Source organism: Dreissena polymorpha, chromosome 3 (assembly GCF_020536995.1).
Source record: "Dreissena polymorpha isolate Duluth1 chromosome 3, UMN_Dpol_1.0, whole genome shotgun sequence".
Taxonomy (NCBI): Eukaryota; Metazoa; Mollusca; class Bivalvia; order Myida; family Dreissenidae; genus Dreissena; species Dreissena polymorpha.
The window spans coordinates 135,016,263-135,044,087 of NC_068357.1; the positions used below are offsets into that span (position 1 = coordinate 135,016,263).

The 27,825-nt window shown below is 37.2% G+C and overlaps 1 protein-coding gene across 3 annotated transcripts in view; it reads right to left on the reverse strand.

The window, feature by feature from the left end:
• Nucleotides 1-659: 659 nt before the first annotated feature.
• The window catches only part of LOC127871561 (uncharacterized), a 61,491-nt gene continuing 34,325 nt past the window's right edge, over nucleotides 660-27,825 (reverse strand). For all 3 annotated transcript variants that reach the window (XM_052414615.1, XM_052414613.1, XM_052414614.1), the window contains exons 3-13: nucleotides 22,019-22,061; nucleotides 21,291-21,504; nucleotides 16,470-16,579; nucleotides 15,770-15,900; nucleotides 15,110-15,253; nucleotides 14,643-14,804; nucleotides 14,012-14,182; nucleotides 13,316-13,392; nucleotides 12,701-12,839; nucleotides 11,485-12,320; nucleotides 660-3,746 (exon numbers count right to left, since the gene is read on the reverse strand). In XM_052414615.1, the coding sequence (XP_052270575.1) occupies nucleotides 3,069-3,746; nucleotides 11,485-12,320; nucleotides 12,701-12,839; nucleotides 13,316-13,392; nucleotides 14,012-14,182; nucleotides 14,643-14,804; nucleotides 15,110-15,253; nucleotides 15,770-15,900; nucleotides 16,470-16,579; nucleotides 21,291-21,504; nucleotides 22,019-22,061 (2,705 nt within the window). In that variant the 3' untranslated portion in view covers nucleotides 660-3,068. The remainder of the gene's footprint in view (nucleotides 3,747-11,484; nucleotides 12,321-12,700; nucleotides 12,840-13,315; nucleotides 13,393-14,011; nucleotides 14,183-14,642; nucleotides 14,805-15,109; nucleotides 15,254-15,769; nucleotides 15,901-16,469; nucleotides 16,580-21,290; nucleotides 21,505-22,018; nucleotides 22,062-27,825) is intronic.

The window sequence follows — 27,825 nt, forward strand, 5'->3', positions numbered from 1 at the left end:
ACTTAATGTCAACCTATTAAACAGATAAAATTAATGAAAATAATCCCATTAAACATGTTTGTTTTTTTAAAATAGTATTGCTTTCTTAAGACTCGTGACTTAATAAAGGCGTCCCAGGTCAAAGGATTTCTTACATCCCGACACTAAATGCGTGTGCATATTTATTCCATTACGCATACATTAACGTTACCTTTTGAACAAGAAAATGTGACATTTCTACAAATCCTCATGCATGCTTCAAATATCAAAAATGAAGATCCGCTGTTTTTTCTTTTGGAATTACTGCATATTGTATCTGTTATAAGCCATTTATGATAGCCATGTGTGCATGTGCAAAATCAAAAGAGTATATTAACCCATTGATGTCTAGCGTCTGGAAAAAAAGGCCTTGGCAAACAGCGTAGACCCAGATGAGACGCCGCGGCGTCTCATCAGAGTCTGCGTTTTTTGCTTAAAGGACTTTCTGTGAGAAATATTCTAAATTTAGAAATTAATATACTAGACATCTCTAATTTTGGAAATAAATTGATCCAATTTAGAAGGATGGGAGAGTCCACTAGGAATAAATGGGTTTAATACAGACGTTCATGCAGCTTTTCATATCCGTACACATGTATATATGTAGTTTCCCCACGTTATGAGCGAAGGGAAGCAACTCGATAACTTAAACGTTTATTAAACATTTCATTTGTATATATTGACATTAATGTGTAGGTTCCCAGACTAACGAAATCGGTTATATATGCAACAATACAAAATAAACTACAATCTCATAAGGAACACATGCATACACATTCATATAGTATCACAGAACACAGAACAGAACACAACTTTCTGTTCATATAGTATCACATTTGCGCATATTATGTAACCTATATCGCACTTCTTTATACGTATAACACATAAGCCTATATCACATCACATGTTTGAACATATTTTTTGGTTTTACACATACAGTATCATACTATCGCAGATATTGTATAACATTGTATTACACCATCACGAATAATTGTTCACATGCACGTTCGAGGATACGTCGATTGTTTAATAGGTATGAAAACATATGAGTCGTGTTCTGAGGAAACTGGGAATAATGCATATGCGTAAAGTGTCGTCCCAAATTAGCCTGTGCAGTCCGCACAGGTTAATCAGGGACGACACTATCCGCCTAAATTGGATTTTGTCTAAGAAGATACTTCATTTAAACGAAAAATATCATAAAAGCGGAAAGAGTCGTCCCAGATTAGCCTGTGCGGACTGCCCAGTTTTCTCAGAACACGACTCATATCATACCACACATTTCGATCATAAAAATATCACACATTCTCATAAATTGTACATAACTATCCCGTGTATTGCATCACACTGTTGCTCAATTACAATCACAGAATTTCAACTTGGTAACAATAGAACTATTTGTGGCATAAACAAATGCGGTTTATTGAAAGTCAATTACTCGACTGCAAAAGCAAAAACGTCAGTTTTAACATAGTTTTAATTATTGCGTGATATAAAAAGAATTGGGCATGAGTATTATGCAGAACTATAGATGTTTTTACATCACTACAACTGTACACGTAGGCTTGGAAAGGGTGTTTGGACTTAAAAGAGACATAACGCGAACGGTTTTGAGTGAAATTTGTTTTCAAATATTTGTTATTTAATTACTCTTATTGCATTTTATAATCACACATGGAACATAATGCTGATTTTAATGAAAATTTAGTTTAAAACGCATGTTTAGTATCGATAATCGACATCGATTAATCGATGCCTTAAAATAGGCGATGCATCTTTAAATAAACATAGTTCATAATTTCACTGCGGTAACCTCCCCTGATAGTTCATGAGAATTATGCAGGGGAGACCATTGTGAATTTTTATAAAAAGGATATAATTACAACCAATCGCTGCAGTTTACTAAATTATATAAATAATATGCCTAATAATGTTGACCTAATGACCTGTTGACCACAGTTAATCATGTTAATGTTAAATTTTAAGCTCATTCAAATAAATATGAAACATGTTGGCGGAAAAGTAAAATGAAAATATTTGAAAACAAATTAGAACATATTGAAAAAATACGTGTTGACAGGTAAGTGAGAATGGTTGATTATATGCAGAGGGAATTTTCTAGACAAAATTATGGCAAGCTGAAAAGGTAGGACTATTTATTGGAAAATGTATTTCGACTCAATTAATAATAATAATAATAATTATTATTATTATTATTATTATTATTATCATTATTATTATTATTATTATTATTATTATTATTATTATTATTATTATTATTATTATTATTATTATTATGTTAATGTTTATGATTTTTATTATTGTATTTATCATTGTGTTTTGTATCATGTGACTCGGAAGTTTTGTCTAGAACGATCCACCACGTTTCGTAGCGACACAATACTACGAATATATTTTGTTATACATAAGCGTTCAAACATATGCAATATCACATACAAATATTATTGATTAACAAACACCAGATAAGGCAACCAGGATAAGAACGAAAAGAAAACTGTTTAAGTGTTATTTTTACGCAGTCCTCTCGTTTTTATAGAAAAGTAGAACAAGTTATATGCAGTCACTTGAAAAACAACAAAAATATGTTTTATACTTAACGCTGTATGTGCAACGTTTGTAAATCCATTTATATTAAACTGAGTTTTTTTATAACTCGTATGTTTTCATGAATACTGGTATTTGGAATGAGCTGTTCAAATATCAAGTCTGTTATATAAATGTTAATCTAGAACTTGCTTTCTGTTACAATCACATATCAACACACCAACAAGCACTAGCACACCCTAAAAGTTAAAACATATAGTTATATTATGTGCACCAAAACAAAACGTTACTATGTCATTTAAATACGACATGACAATCAACATTCAAAATGCGCATGCGCGTTAGAAATGGCCGCTGGTTTTAACACTTGACAAGCGGGTTAGTTTTGCAAGCTGGTCATCCATTCTCGGCGACCGTCGGTTCGCATTTATGGCTCTGTTCGGACCGGGAGGGATTGGACTTATTGGACGAGTTCGATTCAAGCCCTAACTGACACGTGGTGGAATCACGCGATCCTTTCCAATACCACGTGACGTACTACTTCCCAATGCAAAATCGAGCTCCTCACTATCGAAATGGCGAGATTCGGGCACTGTTCGTGTCGTCAGCACATTGCTAGTACTAGAAGACGACTGGCTAAAATTAATGCTAGGAAGTTCGATTCCAATGCTACGGACGGGCTTTTCCGGTGGCGCAATTGTCTTTTTCATAAGGGGCTGTATCATAAGACTGTCACTGTCTAACAGAGAGTCGCTGTGACCTCTGCCATCACTGAGATTCGAGTACAGCGGATTTTCAACCGTACCGATGAGTTCATTATTGGAAATATACATCTTTACAATTCCAGCGGCCGCCATTTTGCGCGGCACCATTTTCTCCATGTCACTTTTGTCCTTCCAGCCGGAACCACTACTGAATAACGGCTTCCCAGCGGAAGCACCGATAAACAATTGCTCCTTGTCATCCCCCGGGGATTCCGCCCGACCCCCGGGGATGCTGACCTGACGGTTTTTTATTGGCCGCAGCCTATCCGGCGGTGTTCTGCTTGAGGTTTGTGGGTTGTGAATGGCGGCGTATCGGCGTAATTGGGTCAGGCGGTCGAGCGGCTCGGTGACGTCACCATGCACAGGCGCTACGATTGTTTGTGTCTTGGAGATCTGAAGCTGAGTATATATCCAGATTTCAATTTTCATTATACAAACAAACGTAACAGTTTAGAAAAATGTTTTTGGAAATATTGCATTGCATATGTTAGAATGTCGGTTGTGTTATTATTGCTCATAGCCGAATTATAGAAATGATAAAAATTTCAGAGCGATTAAATAGAATTATATTATCAAGAAAGTTAACATCGAAAGCGACACGTTTACTCGAATTTGTTGTCGATTCAAAATTGTTTTTATGTGTCGTATGAACGAATAAATCCAGAGAATGTTTTAAATACATGTTTATTTTTTCTGCTGTACAACAGTTCTTTATTTGAATACATCTCGTTTTTCTTTATTTTTTGGTACTAATTGTTCTGAACGTCTCTTCTAGGTTTTTTGTGAACTGACGTTTATCTGTTTGAAAAAAAAAGTCATAAGATTGTATATTCTCACTGTTAACGAACACGTTACGACACATATCATTTAACAACACATCGCATTTCTTAAACAATTATATTGCACTGTATAAAAAACGTACAGAACATTAAAAAACATCACCAGCGCAGATACTATGCAGTTTGAAACGATAGGATTAATCACATATGCTTATTATAAAATCTGGTCATTGAAACGTGATAAAAATGCAGGGTGCAAGTTGACACACGTGATGAGTACGCTAGAACAGTGCTATCTTTGTGATTGAAGGTGAGGGGAGATCTAAGGCTAACCGAAAGCGTTTACATAAACGTTAACATTATGTCTTATAACGTAAAACATAACGTATAACGTGAGATTAAGAACATCTAATATTCACAGGGACACATAAGGAAAACATTAGTACATCTAATATTCACAGGGACACATAAGGAAAACATTAGTACATCTAACATTCACAGGGACACATAAGGAAAACATTAGTACATCTAACATTCACAGGGACACATAAGGAAAACATTAGTACATCTAATATTCACAGGGACACATAAGGAAAACATTAGTACATCTAATATTCACAGGGACACATAAGGAAAACATTAGTACATCTAATATTCACAGGGACACATAAGGAAAACATTAGTACATCTAATATTCACAGGGACACATAAGGAAAACATTAGTACATCTAATATTCACAGGGACACATAAGGAAAACATTAGTACATCTAATATTCACAGGGACACATAAGGAAAACATTAGTACATCTAATATTCACAGGGACACATAAGGAAAACATTAGTACATCTAATATTCACAGGGACACATAAGGAAAACATTAGTACATCTAATATTCACAGGGACACATAAGGAAAACATTAGTACATCTAATATTCACAGGGACACATAAGGAAAACATTAGTACATCTAATATTCACAGGGACACATAAGGAAAACATTAGTACATCTAACATTCACAGGGACACATAAGGAAAACATTAGTACATCTAATATTCACAGGGACACATAAGGAAAACATTAGTACATCTAATATTCACAGGGACACATAAGGAAAACATTAGTACATCTAATATTCACAGGGACACATAAGGAAAACATTAGTACATCTAATATTCACAGGGACACATAAGGAAAACATTAGTACATCTAATATTCACAGGGACACATAAGGAAAACATTAGTACATCTAATATTCACAGGGACACATAAGGAAACATTAGTACATCTAATATTCACAGGGACACATAAGGAAAACTGAACTTAAGATCTGACTGTTTAAAAAAACGACTTGACATTTCTACATGAAAAGCCATATTATACATCCAGGAATTGATATAAAATAAAAGTATACGTATACGTAATAACTCATACGGGTTTGACATATACAACCGATACGATAAAAGGTAAGTTGAGAAATATAGCATAAGGATTAAACATGATAGAAATAAAAACTTATTTTCTCTCTACGCATCGAAACACGCGTAAGCACGTGCATTTTGGAACGCAAAAGTTAAATCGGATAATAAAAATAAGAACATGTGATTAATCGATATAAATTTTATTTAAGGTGTCAGTTTTTTCATTTGTCAACTGCCTGCAGGAAGGGACAGTGGATCGTAAAGGTGCTTAAAAGGGACACATCCACAGATTGGTCCGAAAACCGACGACGTCATATTTTTCTAATTTGATTAAATTGTATTAAACATTATTTATAGATAGTTATTTAATTTAAAGTAATAATATGACTTGTTTTTAATACAGAAATATATGTACACGACCCCTAAGAAAATATGAAGGAATCTCTCACACAAAAAGTATAGTCAGATATTAAGATCTAGTTTGATTCGAAAAATGTGGAAAGATATTACTTTAAATTATATAGGACCTTTTTAAAAGTACTTGAATGTCAACTTATTTAACCATTTTCCGCGAAATAACGCATGTATTTATTAAAGTGATTATCCATTGAGGATTAAGAAAACACATGTAAGAATTGATCTTAAATTGCATAACGTGATAGCCGTTAATGTAAACAAGTCATAAATATCCATTAAAGAGCATGTGTAACACAACCTTAATTCGTAGTGGCATACATTAAAGTGATATTATGGGCATCTTTATAGTTTATAGGTTTCTATCGCAACCGTTGTTTATTTTTGGTGTTTTCACTTCATATACACTTATATTTGTTACTGCAGCATCAACATACTAAAACAATATCACGGAAAGAGAAAAATAATGCATTTGAATATCAACCGTACTTTCGTTTTGACAACTGACGACAAAAATAATTCGATTTACGATGTGACTCTTAATTAAGTTTTAGTGCAGATTCGTTCATACGACACAAAGACACTATTTTGTTTTACGGATCATTTCGGCTTAGAGGACTCATCGGTCATGTACAATATCGAATATAATATATATATTTTTTATAAACAATTGGAAGCAAGATGAGTTGCAGATAATTGGTCAGTAACCATATTTTAACTAACTCTTTGACCTGTTAATTCTTTACAACTCAGTTCAACAGTGAAAAATGCCCATAATATCACTTTAAACAGTTATGTTTTCTAAGTAGGCATTAATGATCAATGTCTGTCTATTGCCCAATTATTATCATGTTTTTCATAGACACCAGCAATACTCGTTTTTGTGTCTGTCCATTCTACACACACTGTATGTCATTATTCAATATTGTATTTATGTACATTTCCTCAAGTTTGCAAGATGTGCATTAATTTTTAGAACAGCGAAAAGAGGCGGGGCACCTGACTTAACCCATTTATGCCTAGTGTCTAGAAATTAGGCCTTGGCAAACAGCGTAGACCCAGATGAGACGCCGCATGATGCGCTGCTTGCTTAAAGGAATTTCTGTAAGAAATATTCTAAATATAGAAATAAATATACTAGGCATCCCTAATTTTGGAAATAAATTTGATCCAATTTAGAATGCTGGGAGAGTCCACTAGGCATAAATGGGTTAAGCGTACACATATTCGTTAGTGTGTTTCAGGTATCATGGGCACGAACTATGGAAGGTCGTTTAATTGTTTTCCAGTTATTTAGTACATAAACTAAACATAGTGGTCATATGCCTATACAGCGTTATTTGGCGAAACTAAAACGAGCATAGTTCTACGCAGACATATAACCTCCAGTTTTATTCCAACGACACACATACTTCGAATGAATTTATACTTCTATTGGTAATATGTATCAATTCTTATAAGAACTAGGGATGGCAACGAATACCGATTTCGGTATTCGAATATTCGGTCACCCTTCCGAACGAATATTCGGATATTCGGTCAACATCTGTTGGAAAAAAAGTCATCTTTGTTTGCCGTTCCATTACTCCATGAATTCTACTTTCGTTTTTACCGGAAGTTCACCGGAAGTGACTTAATATTGACACAGCGTTGCCCTCGCTAATTCGAAGCTGATTTTGTTGATTACTTTTTATTGTTAAAATTGAATGACAAAAACTGTTTTTAAACTATTAATATCGTACATCAACAATAGAACGAAAAACATAATATTACATGACGACAAAATAATTACATGACAAAACAGTTAGATCAACATAAAATTAAAGCTGAACTTAAACGAATTATGTACATAGCCACAACACACTTTGAACCTGTTTAACATACTAAACAGTCAGTCTTTTAAAATTGCCACGTTTAAAAGACACTTGGATCGGCGACTTCTTATCGGATGATGTCGTGAAATACTTCCAAGCAGCGGAAGGCGAAGGTGGCATTTTGCTTGGACAGATATTTACTTTATGCGTGTAGCAATTATAATATTTTCAATTAAATGAGGTTGCAATACCAAAAACATTTCTTTAAATATAATACCTGATTGAATATTGAGTAATTAATTAATGTTTGGACGATACGATACGCAAATACTCATTAGAGGTTGAGTAAATTATTTTCTAAAAGTTTTTTTGATTGGACAACGTGATTATAACCATACGATCTGTTTTGTTTTTCACACCAAGTCGGCTCTTTCTTTACTCATTTAATCTTTGATCATGTTAAATGTAATTCGAGTTATTAGATCAAGACGGGTCGGTGGTTTAATTGCCATACGGTCTTATTTGTTTTTTACACAAAGTCGGCTTTTCCTTTACTAATTTAATCTTTGATAATTTTAAATGTAATTCGAGTCATTGGATCAAGTGCAGGTCGGTGTTTTGATTGCCGACGCGATTTGCACCTATCATAATTTTGACACAAAGTGTCTGGCTTTGTTAGCGGGATTTATGACCGGTATACTGTCATCACCATAGCGACGCATTATCGCGTCAACCGGAATAAACATTATGACACGAGGAACAACTTTTTTGACAATATTTGAAGCAAATTTTAACGAATACAAAGTCTTTGAAATAACTCGATTTTTTATTTTTTCTTCCGAATATTCGATTCGGAAAACAGTATCCGAATATTCGGTCCGGGACCGAATATTCGGATATTCGGATATTCGTTGACATCCCTAATAAGAACTGAACGCTGTAATGTGAAACAAAACTCGTTCTTTATTAGTTCTGGCTACCATAACTTTAAAAGTCGCTATTTATGATTTTTGACTGGCGCGACATTAAAGTATGTCAGTACTATATAAACTGTACGCTGAAGTTTCTTTAGCTAGTTATTTATTAGACTGATCCCAATGTATTGGACGTTTATAGGTTTTAACTTTTGGTTCCGTAAACAATCTGTTTTTTATTAAAGAGCTGAAATCACTTTGGCAGAGCATCAGTAAACGTGTCAATGCAAGAAAGCATACATATGTGTCAATCGACCGTAAAAGACTGAATCAACATAATGTGTTACCGAAACGAAAATAGACACAAGTGATCGTAATTATGCTGCAATACAAACTTTTCAAACATTTAAATTTAGTTTGTGATATGCTTGGTGATAATGGACCAGATCCAAATGTATAAAAGCAACGTGTATGTTTAACTACTATATAATCTCTTGGTGTTTCACGAATCTGCTTAACTTCAAAATGCTAGAGCACAGTCAAAAATATAAAGGGTTAAGGACGTTATGTTTTTATTTACTGAAACCGGCCACAAATAAAACGTTTAGAAAGAAATATAACAAAAATGAATCTCACATCTAACTCGTGCATTGTGTGTCGGGAATTAAACCGCTAAAACATCACTGAAAGTGAATAGTGAGTGTGGGTTCGGTGTACGCTACTTTCTACCTAGTGAATAGTGAGTGTGTGTTCGGTGTTCGCTACTTTCTACCTATATCACTGAAAGTGAATAGTGAGTGTGTGTTCGGTGTTCGCATCACTGAAAGTGAATAGTGAGTGTGGGTTCGGTGTTCGCTACTTTCTACCTATATCACTGAAAGTGAATAGTGAGTGTGTGTTCGGTGTTCGCATCACTGAAAGTGAATAGTGAGTGTGGGTTCGGTGTTCGCTACTTTCTACCTATATCACTGAAAGTGAATAGTGAGTGTGTGTTCGGTGTTCGCAGTGAATAGTGAGTGTGTGTTCGGTGTTCGCTACTTTCTACCAAGTGAATAGTGAGTGTGTGTTCGGTGTTCGCTACTTTCTACCTATATCACTGAAAGTGAATAGTGAGTGTGGGTTCGGTGTTCGCATCACTGAAAGTGAATAGTGAGTGTGTGTTCGGTGTTCGCTACTTTCTACCTATATCACTGAAAGTGAATAGTGAGTGTGTGTTCGGTGTTCGCATCACTGAAAGTGAATAGTGAGTGTGGGTTCGGTGTTCGCTACTTTCTACCTATATCACTGAAAGTGAATAGTGAGTGTGTGTTCGGTGTTCGCATCACTGAAAGTGAATAGTGAGTGTGGGTTCGGTGTTCGCTACTTTCTACCTATATCACTGAAAGTGAATAGTGAGTGTGTGTTCGGTGTTCGCAGTGAATAGTGAGTGTGTGTTCGGTGTTCGCTACTTTCTACCTTGAGACTGACATTAAGTCCTGGAATGGGTTTACTGGCTGAAAAGACAATATATAGGTATAAACAAGACAAGTGAATAGTGAGTGTGTGTTCAGTGTTCACTACTTTTTTCATAAAGACTGGCATTAAGTCCTGGAAGAGGTTTGTTTACTGGGTGAAAAAAAAATAGGTATACACAAGACACTGCTAACGCATTCCATTCCCACGAGTCTCACTCCGGGATAATCGGGCTTACCGCGTTTGCTTAAAGTGTCGCGCCCGATTTACCCTTGTAGTCTGCACAGGCTAACCAGGGGCGACACTTTCCGGTTTCGTGGAACTTTTCGTTTTACGGAATTATCTTTTCTAAACCAAAATGCAGTATAAGCGGATACTGTCGTCAATGCAGTATAAGCGGATACTGTCGTCAATGCAGTATAAGCGGATACTGTCGTCAATGCAGTATAAGCGGATACTGTCGTCAATGCAGTATAAGCGGATACTGTCGTCAATGCAGTATAAGCGGATACTGTCGTCAATGCAGTATAAGCGGATACTGTCGTCAATGCAGTATAAGCGGATACTGTCGTCAATGCAGTATAAGCGGATACTGTCGTCAATGCAGTATAAGCGGATACTGTCGTCGCAGATTAGCCTGAGCGCACTTTATAGGCTAATATGGGTGAGCGGACTTTATAGGCTAATATGGGTGAGCGGACTTTATAGGCTAATATGGGTGAGCGGACTTTATAGGCTAATATGGGTGAGCGGACTTTATAGGCTAATATGGGTGAGCGGACTTTATAGGCTAATATGGGACAATATTTTACACATGAAATAAATCCGGTTTTCCAAAAGCGCGGATTGTATAAATATGCACACCGTTTTTGTCTTTTCATATGAAAATCTTATAAACATAGAGTGTTAACGAATACTTCGCTTATGAATTGTATAACATGTAACTGCTTTTAACAAATATATATTTCGAGATAAGTTATGGCATTATTTCGTCTTTCTGTGGTTGTATACTTTTTACAATGTTAACCTTGAGTACATCCTCATTTGCTATTGAATATAATACATGCTTGTTGTACATACTGTGTTCGAAAACAAGCGCCAGTAAATGGACTTTTTTTTCACGAAACTGGACACAAATTGTCGTGATTTACACATTCTTAATTCAGATTAATGACCGAAAGGGTTGCTATTTTCACATTTGCTAGCAATGTGTTGTAGAATTCAAACGACATGAAATTAGTATATGTTATGTGTGTTTAAGTAATGCTATATTATATAAATATGTTAATATTCGTTATAATTATACCGTATGTTAAGATATGTTCACAAAACAAGTACCCTTACCCCGAAATTCGTCTCAGCAACATTATTCCCCTTGTTGTACCTCCGCGGGTGATTCTTTGGTACGTGATGTTTGTACTGCCTTTCCTCATGTAGACCCATTAAAGAGGGGTCATACGGGTTTTTCAGGTTTAATTCAGCCATAGCGTTACTTTTGCTACCTCGGAACAGCGGACTCTCCATAAAAATAACACTGTCACTTTTTGTGGATAGCTGACTATCCAGATACCTGTGCCGTGACCTTGACTGGTTAATTTCTCTTAAACCGTCCTTAAATCGCAGAGGACTAGTGGAGTCGGCCATTCGGGACCTGGGACTGTACTCCCGACCTTGCCTACTGTGACGACTAAGTCTGGACAGTTTCTCTGGGGATTTTGGGCCTTTCAATCGGATTTCCTCCATCTCCGAGAAGTCGACCTGCTTTCTAGAGATTCCCGTCGGTTCTCGCGGCAATATGAAAGAGTCTGCGGATGAGCGGCTTAACTGCACTACTTCCGACACAGGTGATCTCGCGCTCCGAAGTTTTTCGCGTTCATATTTCTGCGTATCAAATTCTTTGAATTTCTTCTCCGGGCGGCTGAGTTTTCGGTGAAGTTTTTCTATCTTTTGGTGTGGCAATTCGGCAATTGGACTAGGGATACGCGACGAGGTTGTAACACTGCTCGTGTTTGTGCTCGTTGTCGTCAATGTCATCGGTGACGTAGCAGCGTCCGCGTATGACATCATTGGCTGACTAGGAAGCTGGACTATAAGAGTAGCTGCGGACCGAGTACTGTTAATGCGGTCAAGATCATCTTCGTCTTGGTTGTTAAAGTAGAACTCGGGGCTTGGCGTTTTAACTTCAAGATCAAAATACAAACGACATTGAAAGAAAAAAAAAGTTTGATAAACGTTCTAAATACGATTTACGTGTTGTTGTTTTTTTAAGCAATAAACTATAATTGCCTGTTCATTAAAAATAAATATTGATCACTTTAGCCATTAAATTTGATACTATAACAGCTCGATAGTTCAGCTCGATAATTCATCTAGAAGTGCATAATTGAAACGCTTACATTTAAATAAAAATATCTTCCGACACCCAAAATGCCATTTAGCGTTTGTGCTACAGACATGTAGTGGACAATTCTTCTGATTTGAAAGAAAACCATGCCGCTATGCACGCATTTGAATTAGATGTTTAACTGAGCCAATAAAACAAAAGTAAAAAAGAACAGACAGTTTCTCGGGGGGTCGGGCGTGGGTGCATAGAAGTCCGCAAGGCTAACGGTGGTTTTCTCGCGCTCCAGGCGGCTGGGTTCCCGGCGGGACAGGGTCGGCATCTCCTCTTCCGAGTCCGAGCCTGCCTCGTCGTCGTCCTGGAACCGCAATGAAACATTAAGGCAAAGACGACTTAAATCCAGGCGGTCTCAGATTCGAAATCCGTCGCTTTGAGACATTGAGTTAAAGGTATTTTCGTAAAAAACTATTTTGATCAACAGCATAGCCTTTAAACATATCCATTTAATAATACTTGTTTGGAAATCAACGAATTCCATTTTTTTTTATTGTTAAAAGCTTTAAATGAAACAATATTTATTTATGTAATCACGTGCTATTGTGAATTTAATATAATTTATAACTAGAATTTAAAGGTTACAACTGGTAAAATGAATCGAATTTGAGTTGTTTGTTTGGTTTGTTTTGTATTTCGTGAGTAATCATTTATACGATATACATAAAGATTTCACTACTGTCAATTATGTATTGAATTTATATCATACATTATCTATTTATATCTAGTTTCTATTTGATTTCAAGATGGCATTGACACTTGACAGTGACTAGAACTTACGTCAGCTGGATCTAGGGTAGGAAGGATTTCTTCAGTGGACTCATCGGACCCCTCGTTCTCATTTCGACGTAATAATTCTAAATGATGACAAACACAACGTTATCATCATCATCGTCTTGGTCAATAATCACCACCACCACCACAGCAACAACTTAATTGCCATCACCATTACCACTAATTTAACCCCATAACAAAACAATACATAATAATAATACTAATGTATACTAATCCGCATATGATTTATTTAATCTAAGCAACCAAACATCGGAATTGTGCAAGTAAAGGCCACAATCCTCATACGTTTTCATTAATTAAAAGACTTCTTAGCAAAGCAATTGAAGCAACACAAAATATATGTGTTATGTAATATGCAGAAAGGACTTGACACTAATCCCTAGCCACTGTAAATTCATCATATATTGTCTTGCCAATTTGTAATAGAGAGTAACCCGCCTGCAAGGACAAGTTTCCCACTTTAGTGTATCATCTTCAAACACCTCCATGCTTTTAGTAGATAACAATGCTTTCCTGCACACGCATAGAAAAAAACGGATGTCTTTAAATTAAACCAGGCTTTAGAAAAGTTAACGATGTTTGTTAAAGGCTAAACACTTGCATATCTCAATTTTTAAATACCATGTAACCTAAAAGTACTGCAAGATAGCGCAGAGAGCGCGAATACGAGTCCCCACTCACTCGGTCTGCCGATAAGCGCCATGGCGTGCCAGGAACCGCACGTTACCCGGGATATGCGTCCCCCTCGAAAGTTCTTGTTGACCCCGTGGGGAAGGGAGAATTTCTGGGTGGTGGGCTTGTCCGGAACTATCGTGTGGCTGTTTTTGCCCCACATGTACAGCAAGCCCTTTTCTGGAACATGAAGAAACGATATAAATGATTTTTTGTCAATTAACCCGTTTATGCCTAGCGTCTAGGAAAAAGGATTTGGCAAACAGCGTAGACCCAGATAAGACGCCACATGATGCGGCGTCTCATCTGGGTATGCGCTGTTTGCTTACAGGAATTTCTGTAAGAAATATTCTAAATATAGAAATAAATATACTATACGTCCCTAATTTTGGAAATAAATTGATCCTATTTAGAAGGATGGGAGAGTCCACTAGGCATATATGGGTTAAACCTCAATCTGCAGCATTTTAGATTTGTATACAAAGTTATTATACTATATATTATAATGCGTACATTATTGGAATTTATTGAATGGAGGCAGACCTAACTGCGATGCTTTTTACCTGTTAATTAGTTTTCATTGTTGATAACAATTATGATAATGGTTCCTATAATACGAAAGATGATTGCTATTCTCGACCTGTTGTGGCTGCACTGAATGTTTCGCCGCACGCTATCTGGATACACCTGCTGATCACGTGACGGTCCTTTACCCTCCGTGGGTGTGGCAAGAAAGTGACCTTGTCCCCATGACCCAGCTGTCCGTCCGTGCCACACCCCCACGTGTACACGCTGCCGTTAGCTGAAACAAATCGTATAATTAAGCAGGTTTTGCTATACCTTGTCGTCCGTTAAACATTGTTTTAGATATTCTTCTAAGAACATGAGTCATATGGAAATACAAAAACGTGATAATTACATATTTGATCATATATCAGAGATAAAGCTAGGTTTTCTGGTACATATACTCAATGAAAATGCATTAGTCTTACATTTACAAAAATGTTACAAACTTAGACTGCGCTTTGTTTCCTGTTCGAATACAATTATACTTCTAACTGCTCATGTAAGTTCAACATAGCCTAACAACTACATAATTATCCCTACCTGAGAGGGCCATGGAGTGCATACTTCCGCCGGCTACGGCGACGATGTTCTCCCGGTGAGTGGAGAGTTTCCATGGCGACAGGAGGTCCTCGTCCCGACTCCCGCAGGCCTTGCTGTAACCCCACACGTACAGCTGACCCTCCTCTGAAACAGTCACGTGACCGCCACGGGTGTTCAGAGCATTCAGTTACCGGTAAGTATGCATGCTAAGTTACCAGCTATTGAATACTCCTCTTCCTCATTCTCATCGTCACCATATTCATCATCATAATCATCTTCGTGGTCGTTGTGGTTTTCATCGCCTTATCTTCCTCCTCCTCCTCCTTCTCCTCATAACCATACTCAATAACCACCACCTACTGTATTATTATTATCTATATCTAAACCAAAATGTTTTTTTATCATCTTTATCACTATTAACCTCTTCGATTATCCAACTAGTAACGAACTTTACAATGGCTTTAGTTTTAAAATGTCGCTAATTACATAAACAGTATATATATGAATATGAAAATAATTCAGATTAAGTCTTAAGTTAACAGACGTTACGTGACTGGACCTTGTCCCTGAAAACAATTCAAAACGGAGTTTAATTAATAGATGTTATGTAAACTTCTTCACCCCGGGTATGTATTGAACGTGTGAACCCGAACTGCTTACCTGTAACCGCAAGAGAATGCTGTGACCCAGCCGCTATTGTTTTCACTGGTTTAGCAATTACATCGGAAAGTGACAAAGGAGACAACGCGTCTTGCCTGGTTCCCGAGCCAATCTGTCCATGGGCATTGTTCCTGGAGAAGGGAATCAATATATCTTAAAACAAACAATAACACTCCAATAGCATTAATGTTTATGTTGATAACGTACCTTAACATATACAGCAGTAAGATTACGTTGATAGTTTTTTTTATTGATATGAACAATCTGGAAGGTACGTCACAACTGGCCCATGATGCACCATATCAGTAGTAATAATATAATGATTATTATGAAGATGGTGATGGTGATTTTGATGATAATTTTGATGGTTATAGTGTTATTTAAGACGACAGCGACATGATGATGAATGATACTATTGATGGTATTGCGATGGTGATTATTATGAAGATGATGCTGTTTCTGAAGATGAGGAGGATGACGACGACGTCGATGAAGACGACGACAACAGCGACGACAACGGTGATGGTGATGATGATGATGATGATGATGGTGATGATGATGATGATTATTATGATGATGATGATGATGTGGGTGGTGATGATGATGATGATGATGATGATGATGATGATGATGATGATGATGATGATGATGATGATGATGATGATGATTATGATGATGATGATGAATGAATGCTACTTACCCAACGCACGAAAGTGATCCGTCCTTGAAGCGGAAGATGGAATGTTTGTCCCCACATGCCACTTGAGCAACGGGCTTCTGAGAGAGCGACCTGAGCAGGGTAGGCACAGGCTGGAAAGGGGCAATTGCCATAATATTAGGTTCATATTTATTTTAATATTATTATTTAAAATTATTCAAATATATACTTAAGACATCAGACGCGTTTCTCGCTGTTATGATTGGGTGTCGCTTATATGTTATTATGACAAGTACAAGCTAAGACCACAGTCAATTTGAATGATAACCTGTTAAGGAATTGCGAAATTCAAACCAGTAACGCCAATAGATCTCAAAGAGCATACTAAATGTCATGTGACCGAGATAAGTAAGTGATCATGATTGAAGATATTAAATCCAAATACCGGCATTCCTCATACTTTAAAGAACAACAGACACAACGATACTATATTAGATAACGTGTGTTATGCATTCAAAGGAAACATTTTAATTGCAAAACAACTCTGCGTTGTTAGTTAAACCAAACACACACAACGACACAGTGCAATAATTAGTATCCAATGAAACTTAACCCGGATTACGCGTTACTACATCCTGACCTGTGACTGACACACTGCCAGCACTTACTACATCCTTACCTGTGACTGACACACTACAAGCACTTACTACATCCTTACCTGTGACTGACACACTACAAGCACTTACTACATCCTTACCTGTGACTGACACACTGCCAGCACTTACTACATCCTGACCTGTGACTGACACACTGCCAGCACTTACTACATCCTGACCTGTGACTGACACACTACAAACACTTACTACATCATGACCTGTGACTGACACACTGCCAGCACTTACTACATCCTTACCTGTGACTGACACACTACAAGCACTTACTACATCCTTACCTGTGACTGACACACTGCCAGCACTTACTACATCCTGACCTGTGACTGACACACTGCCAGCACTTACTACATCCTGACCTGTGACTGACACACTACAAGCACTTACTACATCCTGACCTGTGACTGACACACTGCCAGCACTTACTACATCCTTACCTGTGACTGACACACTACAAGCACTTACTACATCCTTACCTGTGACTGACACACTACAAGCACTTACTACATCCTGACCTGTGACTGACACACTGCCAGCACTTACTACATCCTGACCTGTGACTGACACACTACAAGCACTTACTACATCCTGACCTGTGACTGACACACTACAAGCACTTACTACATCCTGACCTGTGACTGACACACTGCAAGCAATTGCTACATCCTGACCTGTGACTGACACACTGCAAGCACTTACTACATCCTGACCTGTGACTGACACACTACAAGCACTTACTACATCCTGACCTGTGACTGACACACTGCAAACACTTACTACATCCTGACCTGTGACTGACACACTACAAGCACTTACTACATCCTTACCTGTGACTGACACACTACAAGCACTTACTACATCCTGACCTGTGACTGACACACTGCCAGCACTTACTATATCCTGACCTGTGACTGACACACTGCCAGCACTTACTATATCCTGACCTGTGACTGACACACTGCCAGCACTTACTATATCCTGACCTGTGACTGACACACTGCCAGCACTTACTATATCCTGACCTGTGACTGACACACTGCCAGCACTTACTACATCCTGACCTGTGACTGACACACTGCCAGCACTTACTACATCCTGACCTGTGACTGACACACTGCAAACACTTACTATATCCTGACCTGTGACTGACACACTGCCAGCACTTACTATATCCTGACCTGTGACTGACACACTACAAGCACTTACTATATCCTGACCTGTGACTGACACACTGCCAGCACTTACTATATCCTGACCTGTGACTGACACACTGCAAACACTTACTACATCCTGACCTGTGACTGACACACTGCAAACACTTACTACATCCTTACCTGTGACTGACACACTACAAGCAATTGCTACATCCTGACCTGTGACTGACACACTGCAAACACTTACTACATCCTGACCTGTGACTGACACACTGCAAGCAATTGCTACATCCTGACCTGTGACTGACACACTGCAAGCACTTACTACATCATGACTTGTGACTGACACACTACAAGCACTTACTACATCCTGACCTGTGACTGACACACTGCCAGCACTTACTATATCCTGACCTGTGACTGACACACTGCAAGCACTTACTACATCCTGACCTGTGACTGACACACTGCCAGCACTTACTACATCCTGACCTGTGACTGACACACTGCCAGCACTTACTATATCCTGACCTGTGACTGACACACTACAAGCACTTACTACATCCTGACCTGTGACTGACACACTGCCAGCACTTACTATATCCTGACCTGTGACTGACACACTGCCAGCACTTACTATATCCTGACCTGTGACTGACACACTGCCAGCACTTACTACATCCTGACCTGTGACTGACACACTGCAAGCACTTACTATATCCTGACCTGTGACTGACACACTACAAGCACTTACTACATCCTGACCTGTGACTGACACACTGCAAACACTTACTACATCCTGACCTGTGACTGACACACTACAAGCACTTACTACATCCTGACCTGTGACTGACACACTGCCAGCACTTACTACATCCTTACCTGTGACTGACACACTACAAGCACTTACTACATCCTGACCTGTGACTGACACACTGCAAACACTTACTACATCCTGACCTGTGACTGACACACTGCAAGCACTTACTACATCATGACTTGTGACTGACACACTACAAGCACTTACTACATCATGACCTGTGACTGACACACTGCAAGCAATTGCTACATCCCGACCTGTGACTGACACACTGCAAGCACTTACTACATCATGACTTGTGACTGACACACTACAAGCACTTACTACATCCTTACCTGTGACTGACACACTGCAAGCAATTGCTACATCCTGACCTGTGACTGACACACTGCAAGCACTTACTACATCATGACATGATACTGACACACTGCAAGCACTAACTACATCCTGACCTGTGACTGACACACTGCAAGCACTTACTACATCCTGACCTGTGACTGACACACTGCAAGCACTTACTACATCATGACATGATACTGACACACTGCAAGCAATTGCTACATCCCGACCTGTGACTGACACACTGCAAGCACTTACTACATCCTGACCTGTGACTGACACACTGCAAGCACTAACTACATCCTGACCTGTGACTGACACACTGCAAGCAATTGCTACATCCTGACCTGTGACTGACACACTGCAAGCACTTACTACCTCATGACATGTGACTGACACACTGCAAGCAATGCTACATCCTGACCTGTAACTGACACACTGCAAGCACTTACTACATTCTGACCTGTGACTGACACACTGCTAGTACTAACTACATCCTGACCTGTGTCTGACAGACTGCAAGAAATTACTACATCCTGACCTGTGACTGACACACTGCCAGCACTTACTATATCCTGACCTGTGACTGACACACTGTCAGCACTTACTACATCCTGACCTGTGACTGACACACTGCAAGCACTTACTACATCCTGGCCCGACGTATCCTCCTCATCCCAGAATGATTTCTATTTCAGCGAAAAGTACAACAATTTTCAAATAACCGTATTGATTTGTTCAATCTATTCATGTAAATATCATCAAATTTACGGGCGGATGTTATATATTTCAATCATTGTAAGATAGAATTGAATTGAAAGGTATGGTGATTCAAAATAAAAATGAGTATAAGTCGTCCAATATTAAGATCTCAATATTGAATCAGGCGAGTATGCCTCCTCTTATAAGTTTAAACCTATTTATTTAAGCTAGATTGCATCGACAGCTCAAGGCTTATTTTAAACGGACTCGAGCCCGTTTCCTGGAACAAGAACCAGTTCTTAGTGCCATTGGGAGAGATCTAAAGAACGCTCCCACGGTGGGGATCACACCGATGATCTCCCGGTCGCTATGCGGACCCATATCTACTGCGCCATGGTGACCACCTCTAACTGCTTCACAATCATCAAGAAAATTGAAAAAATGTCATTAAATAAGTTTGTGAGAAAATCATACCTGCGTTAAAATAATAATAATGTTAAATACATAACACTTTTAGAATCATTCGTATCGAAAATAGTTCATTTATGGTCATTTATGGTCATTCAATTAAATTATATAAATTCCTTTGAACGAAGTACCAAACTTTTGTCACGACATTTGGATCAAAGAAGAGTCTTTGATCTTAAAGAAAAGTAACATATATTAGAGCATTTATTACGAATGTGCACTAATAAATGAGACTTACAACACAAAGACATTTTCATTATAGATTAAGACATACACTAAATCTAATATTTGTATTTCTACATCTGATTAAAGTCCCGAGGGAATGCTTCATCCTTATATTGACAAAAATGCTATTTTAAAAAAGGACTTATTAATTGTGTTTTTTTCCGGCGTAGCTGTCTTACCCATATATTAATTTTGCTTTACTAAACTGTTTATTTAAACATCTATGTGATTTGTAATCTCAAACACGTTTTATCATACATTAAGTATTTGTTTTAAGTATGGCCTTCAAGTTTGAAATTGATCAATTCTACTGGAAGTCAATATCCCCGCTGTATATAATCATCGTAAGTAATCAAGGTCAAATACATATGAGTCAGCTACGCCGCAAAAAAATACTGAAAGTCCCAATCCCATGGTCTTTTCCCAAATGATTTTACATTAGTTTAAATAAACATTCCATTTCTAAATTTGATCCTAGTTGTACCTGTGTTTCCTTGTGATTTTTTTCTCGGAAATCGAAGCCAAGCTGAGCGTTGAAATTGTTTCCAAAAGTGAACACGTCGCCATTCTCCAACCAGACGACACTGTGCCTTCCGCCACAGGACACGCCTGCGATTTCCGGTCCACGTGACCCGTCGTTGCCATAGAGACTGACAAGTTGTGGTTCCGATTTCGCTGTCAGTTCGTTGGTTCCCAATCTGTAAAGCGACTAATTGCTTGTATTTTTAAGTAAAACGAACATGTCTTACTCATAGTATCTATGTAGCAAACATTTAAAAACGAAATGAAATGAAAGCAATACAGTTATGAATGGATAAAATCAATATATAATAGAAATTGACAACGATCCAGATATATTTTCTCGGAAGAAAGTATTGTCTTGGAAGAGAAAGTTCGAGAAAGTAATACAGAGAAAAATGCTTCTAGTAAAAAAACTCAATAAAAAGAAGAAAGAAAAATAAGCAAATGACAGAAAGGAGAGAAATTAAACATTAATGAATATGACCAGGTGACACTGTTAATGAAGAACTAAAAAAGCTCAGGAAAAGACGATCAATAGCGACACTTTAAGGACACACACTTTACTTGAACAAAGCACCAGTGTCTTGATGGAAAAAGCCTGACATGTTAATGATGAATTTATTAATGATACTGTTATAGACAGATAAAACTCAGGCAGAGAATAAAAAGGAAAGAAAAACGAACACTTACTGGCCATTGTTTCCGTTACCCCAAAGATATATCTCGTTCCCATCTGAAACAACAACAAAACGCAATAAATCACGAAAGCCTTAACAATGGTTCAGTAATGTATCGTATGCAATCGCGTCCTCGAACAGGAAAATTGCACAATTACACCAAAAACATCATAACAACAACAACGTTTCAAATACCGTTGGGGTCTGACTGTTACCTGCAAAATAGTGCGTATAGCAAGCGAACTTGACAACAAACATGATAAGAAATTTACCGGTATTATGAAATACAATTTTTATTTGTTATTGAGTGTAAAATAAACATAGTAGTAAATAACAAAATATTAAGGGTGCGAATTGGTAATTTGCCTTTAAATATACACTTACATCAACTATGTAATTTTAGGTTCGTTTGATTCCTATAAAGTGTTTTATTGTGAGACGTCTGAAAGGTTATTTTGGGTAATATCACTGCCAAGTCTTCTTTAAGAGTTTGTTCGTAATCTCTTTGTTTTCAAGACACATACAATGTTCGTGCGTGATTTATACCCACTTTTGTCTCTGAGGCAATTATTTTATAAATTTTGGACAGATTTAAGCGACAGTAAAATACTTTAGATTTGAGAATATGCCCGTATTTATGTAATTTGTCCCGAATTATGATGTTAACTATTAGACAACAACTGTGTTTGGAGATCTCAGTTGTCAAAATAGAATGAAACGTTAGAGAATTTATAGGCTGTGTTAGTATTAAAACGGGAGATGAAATATTTGTCCTGTCCGATTCGCGACATGACAATCCCAAATGAAATCATTTATTTATTCAATGTTTCAAATGTATATCAATATTTAACAAAGCATGTCGACGCCAACTAAAAGGGACATGGACAATCCATCGTTACTACTAAGCATATGAACTCCATAACAATTCCATTTATTAAAAACTGAACAATCATTGAATATGAATTGAGAACAAAACATCGTTGTTGTTTTTTCTTCCAGCTGAAAACGAAAGCGTGTCATATATGTGCAGAACGTTCACTTCTTGAAAGGCCGCGGCTTCAGGATAATCCATAATTCCATAAACTGAGGCCTCAACTTTGCTGGATAAATTGAGAAATATTAAATTATTGCTTCTCAAAGCCTGAATATTGATGCGACGGAAAAAAGACGTATCGTTTTTCCGATACGGAATAACAGAATAACGTTCTTAGTGCAGAAATAACCCAATGAGGCAACATTAAAAAACCCTTGTCAAGTCGTTGTCGAAATATGATTGAAGCCCCTGACACGTCTGCAGAGAAATTCCATGCCTAAAAGCATGTTGCAAATTATGTGGTTGCGTTCATAAAGTAACTGTGTCGATTGTGGCAGAAGATGAATAAAATCTTTCGTTTTGAGTAAGCAGAATAATAAATGGACTTTGTAATGACTGAATGAGTCATGATTACATACATACTGATTTGAATTATTTTAAAGGATCATGTTTACTAGACAATATACATGTTATTTAATTCATGATGTAGTTTATTTTGTTATTGCAATGTCATGTTCTGTTGTGTGCCCTTACGCGGTAATAACACTAGTTGTTTCAAAAGAAATATATGGATGGGTATATAAAGGTTTATTAACGTTTTAATTTCAATGATTGAAACACATACACACTGTCAAAATAGTATTGAGTACAACGTGTTGATATGATGAAAAATTTCATCCGCAAAACCGTTTATCTTAATCCTTTGCATGCTGGGAAATTTGTCGTCTGCTAAAATGTCGTCTGCTGAATTTCTAAAATAAGCATTTTCTTTGATTTTTTTTCAAAGAATACTATCAGAATAGCAAACAGTTTGGATCCTGATGAGACGCCACGTTCTGTGGCGTCTCATCTGGATCCAAACTGTTTGCAAAGGCCTTCAAAATCCGGTTCCAGCGCTCAAAGGGTTAAGTCTGGTATTTTTTCGTAATCATCATAAGGTCGCAATGTCCATCTCGACAATTTGACAGAATACTAACAATAAAGGACTTTTATGTCAGCTATGGTAAGCTTATTGAAATGGAATAGTTATATTCATGAATAAACTAATTGTTTCGCATAAATATAGCATACGGCTTCATAAACATCATGGGAATTAGATGTCTTGTTTAAGACGGAATTGTAATTTAAAGTAAACAAGATTCATCGAGATATATTATTTGCATCATGTAAACATTAATATTGCTCCAACGCAGAAACATGCCAAGATGTTACAAATAATTTATGCTCTAATATAATCTAGCAGAGAAAACAATGTTCTATTTGCAGAAAGTATTGAAAAAATATTAACTAGTATATTTTGGTCGCGAATTCATAAATTCCGATAATTGTTTCCTTACCCGATGAAAAAATATTGCAATGTTATTAAATTGCCGACACTTCTCATGGTTTTCATAATATCAAATCTTAAAATAGCGAATATGTCAGAGGCTGTAAAATCGAAACAAAAACGTTTCTACATACTATTCTTTGTTTGTTTTTATTTCGTTTTATATGGTCATTTTATTTTAGAAAAAAGGTCAATTTACAAGTACCAATAATGCCAAACATCGCGCTGTTAATGTTGATGATTTCAAAGCAATGACTTATAACACTCAAGTGTCTAGTAGAGACCACGCACCAATTACGAATTATTTAAGAAATTATTGTAGGCCGAGTATTGGTTATAGGGGTAATAACCAACGGTTAAGAGTCCGAATGTTTTAATTACAAGCATCGGGACTCCAAACAGATGTTTATTTCTGCAATAGCCGACCAATATTTCGATTGTACTATTTCATTTTATATAATGCGTCTGTACATTAAAAAACTATTTTAATCTATATAGCGCACTTTTTTCTCGAAAACTATATACACATCCGTTCCCGAGACATCACCACAACAGAACAATTCAAAATGAACAAAGGCTACGTCCGTGTAGAGATTTCACTGGAGCCAGCATATCTGGATCAAATCACTGCCGTTATAACCAACCACGTGATGATAGCAGAACCACGTGGTACAATAATTTTCCCGCTGTTATTTTTGCCTTTTTTAAATTTAGGTCATTTATTTTTTTATAATGAACCTGAACTTATACACTATTATCAAAGAATAAAAGAAAATGAAGCTACTTTTCATAAAATAATACTTAAACAAAAAAGCTTCCACATCTGGAAGGATTTTCCTGTGATGGCACAAATTGCATGTGAGAGCATGGCACGACAACTTGGCGTGGAGATTGTAATAGAGGATGAGTAGTAATCAAGGGGTCGTCATATATATTATATTGATGAACGCAGTGAAGCTATTATGAGTGTAGATGAAAATTAACCCATTTATGCCAAGCGTCTAGAAAAAAGGCATTGGCAAACAGCGTAGACCTAGATGAGACGCCGCACGATGCGGCGTTTCATCAGGGTCTGCGCTGTTTGCTTAAAGGAATTTCTATGAGAAATATTCTAAATATAGTAATAATATATACTAGACATCCCTAATTTTGGAAATAAATTGATCCAGTTTAAAGGGATGGGAGAGTCCACTAGGCATAAACGGGTTAAGATGACTTTTGTACTACTATTGTTATATTACAGCGCTGCATTATGCAGAATTATTTGGTTGCTGGAGTGCTTAAGAACCCGCAATTTCATATTTATTTCCGGAATTATTTTAAACATCAGCATGTCCACGGTGCGTAAAAAAATGTACCACAACCAAATTTTTCTTCTTGGCTATATAGAAAACAAGTCGCGGGTGGGGGAATAAATGGTTTTATACTGTTTGCCCGTCAAACGTGTGTGTTTCAGGACATGAACTATTCAGCTGCGCATGCGAAACACAAATTATCGTAATGATTCAGAGATTAATTCATAAAGGATAATATTTCGATAGCCTGTCAAGAATCCCTCGGCGTATCAGTTCCGCATGGATGAAAACAGCATATAATGCACGAGATGGCGAACCGACTTCGCCTATCTTTACCCGGGCTTATTCCCGCCAGCGGTTTCTATGCAAATACGGGAATAGAGCGATCATTTTCTGGGCAGTCGATTCGGACGAGGGATATATGGGATGTTTTATTGCTTCTCGAATTCTGCCTCTCAATAAACATAGTGAATTAACTTGTCAGAAATGTTTTATCGGATGATTTATTGGGGTGATATAGCCTTGTGTCATGGAGAATGATCTTTTGTTGGCCCGGGCTAGCCAGGGTCGATTGTTCGCGTAACATTTTGGTTTGCGGTGCTAATGGGATGTCAGGAAGTGAAACCCCGGGGTCCCGTGGGGGTCGGGCGAGCACGCACAATGTAAACAGTCCGCAAAATATGATAGAATCCAATAGACCAAACACAAAGGCCGCGTGTGCCTGGTAGCAAATTGACAGCATCTGAAGGATCTCTCCGCAGCTTTTTTGTATGCAGTCATTAATTCGTATATTAAAAATGCGCTTATATATCAGCTGATCCATTTTTAATTTAACGTAAAGGATGTAATATTTAAAATATTATTTGACAAGAATATACGTGCTAAATTCAAAACAAGTGTAATTTAAGCACTCTATTACAATTACACAGTGAAATCTTAGCACAATATTCAATTTCGGTGATGTTGCAAACGATACAAGCATTGCCAAAATATTTAAAATTCAATATTATTCAGAACGCCAGTAAGCAAAAATAGACAAACTTATAATCACTTAGAAAGAAAATTGAAAATGGAATATTGCAATAAACAAGAAAACATTGGGTAAAATACAAAAGTCTATTGAAAACTGTAAGTAACTATAAACCTTCTTTTGATATTTTGGCTATTAATGAAAATTTATGAATTTATAAAAATGTGTAGCGAAAGAATAAGCTAAAGTGAATGTTTTGGATAATGATTTGGATGATAATATGGATAACAATTTGGTTTATAACATGGTTAATGCCATGATGAATAATTATATAGATAATGATATAATCATGATTAATAATGATATTAATGATACTTAAGAAAATGACAAAGACATATTAACACATATATGCCTAGCGTCTAGAAAAGAGGCATTGGCAAACAGCGTAGACCCAGATGAGACGCCGCATGCTGCGGCGTCCCATGCTACGGCGTCTCATCACGGTCTGCGCTGTTTGCTTAAAGGAAGTTCTGTAAGAAATATTCTATACATAGAAATAAATATACTAGACATCCCTCATTTTAGAAATAAATTGATCCAATTTAGAAGGATGGGAGAGTCCACAAGGCATAAATGGGTTTAAAAAGAAGAAATAAATGGGGATTGAATACTCAGAGGAGACATTTAGAATCAGGATGGCAATAGCAAGGATGACTTTATATGAAAAAGGAAATACTCAAATATTCAAAAACATAATATTTAAGACAATGGAGTTATGAATTATCTAAGAGGCAGTCCATTTCTTTTCTTCCATCTCTAATTCCCAGTACGCAATACGCCATTTGTCTTCCTGGACGTTTTCTTTCGAGCCACTTACCCCTATATCACCCAATTCATTTTCTCTTCACCGCACTCTGATCCTCGCCAAGACCTTTGATCAATCCCACAGTTGCCCGTTATTAGCATTATCACCGCGGAAAAAAACATCGAACGCAATAGATGACCCATCTTTCATCGCGCCATCTGAATATTGCGCGAATCACCACTATAATAAACCGCATATTTCACCCGAAAATTGACAGTTTCGATGAAAACGTTATTAACCAAGGGGGGACATGACGTTTTATGGTGATGGCATCCCTGAATATTTAGTGGTTTCTAACCTCCCCGAGTGGTCGTTACCAAACGCAAATGT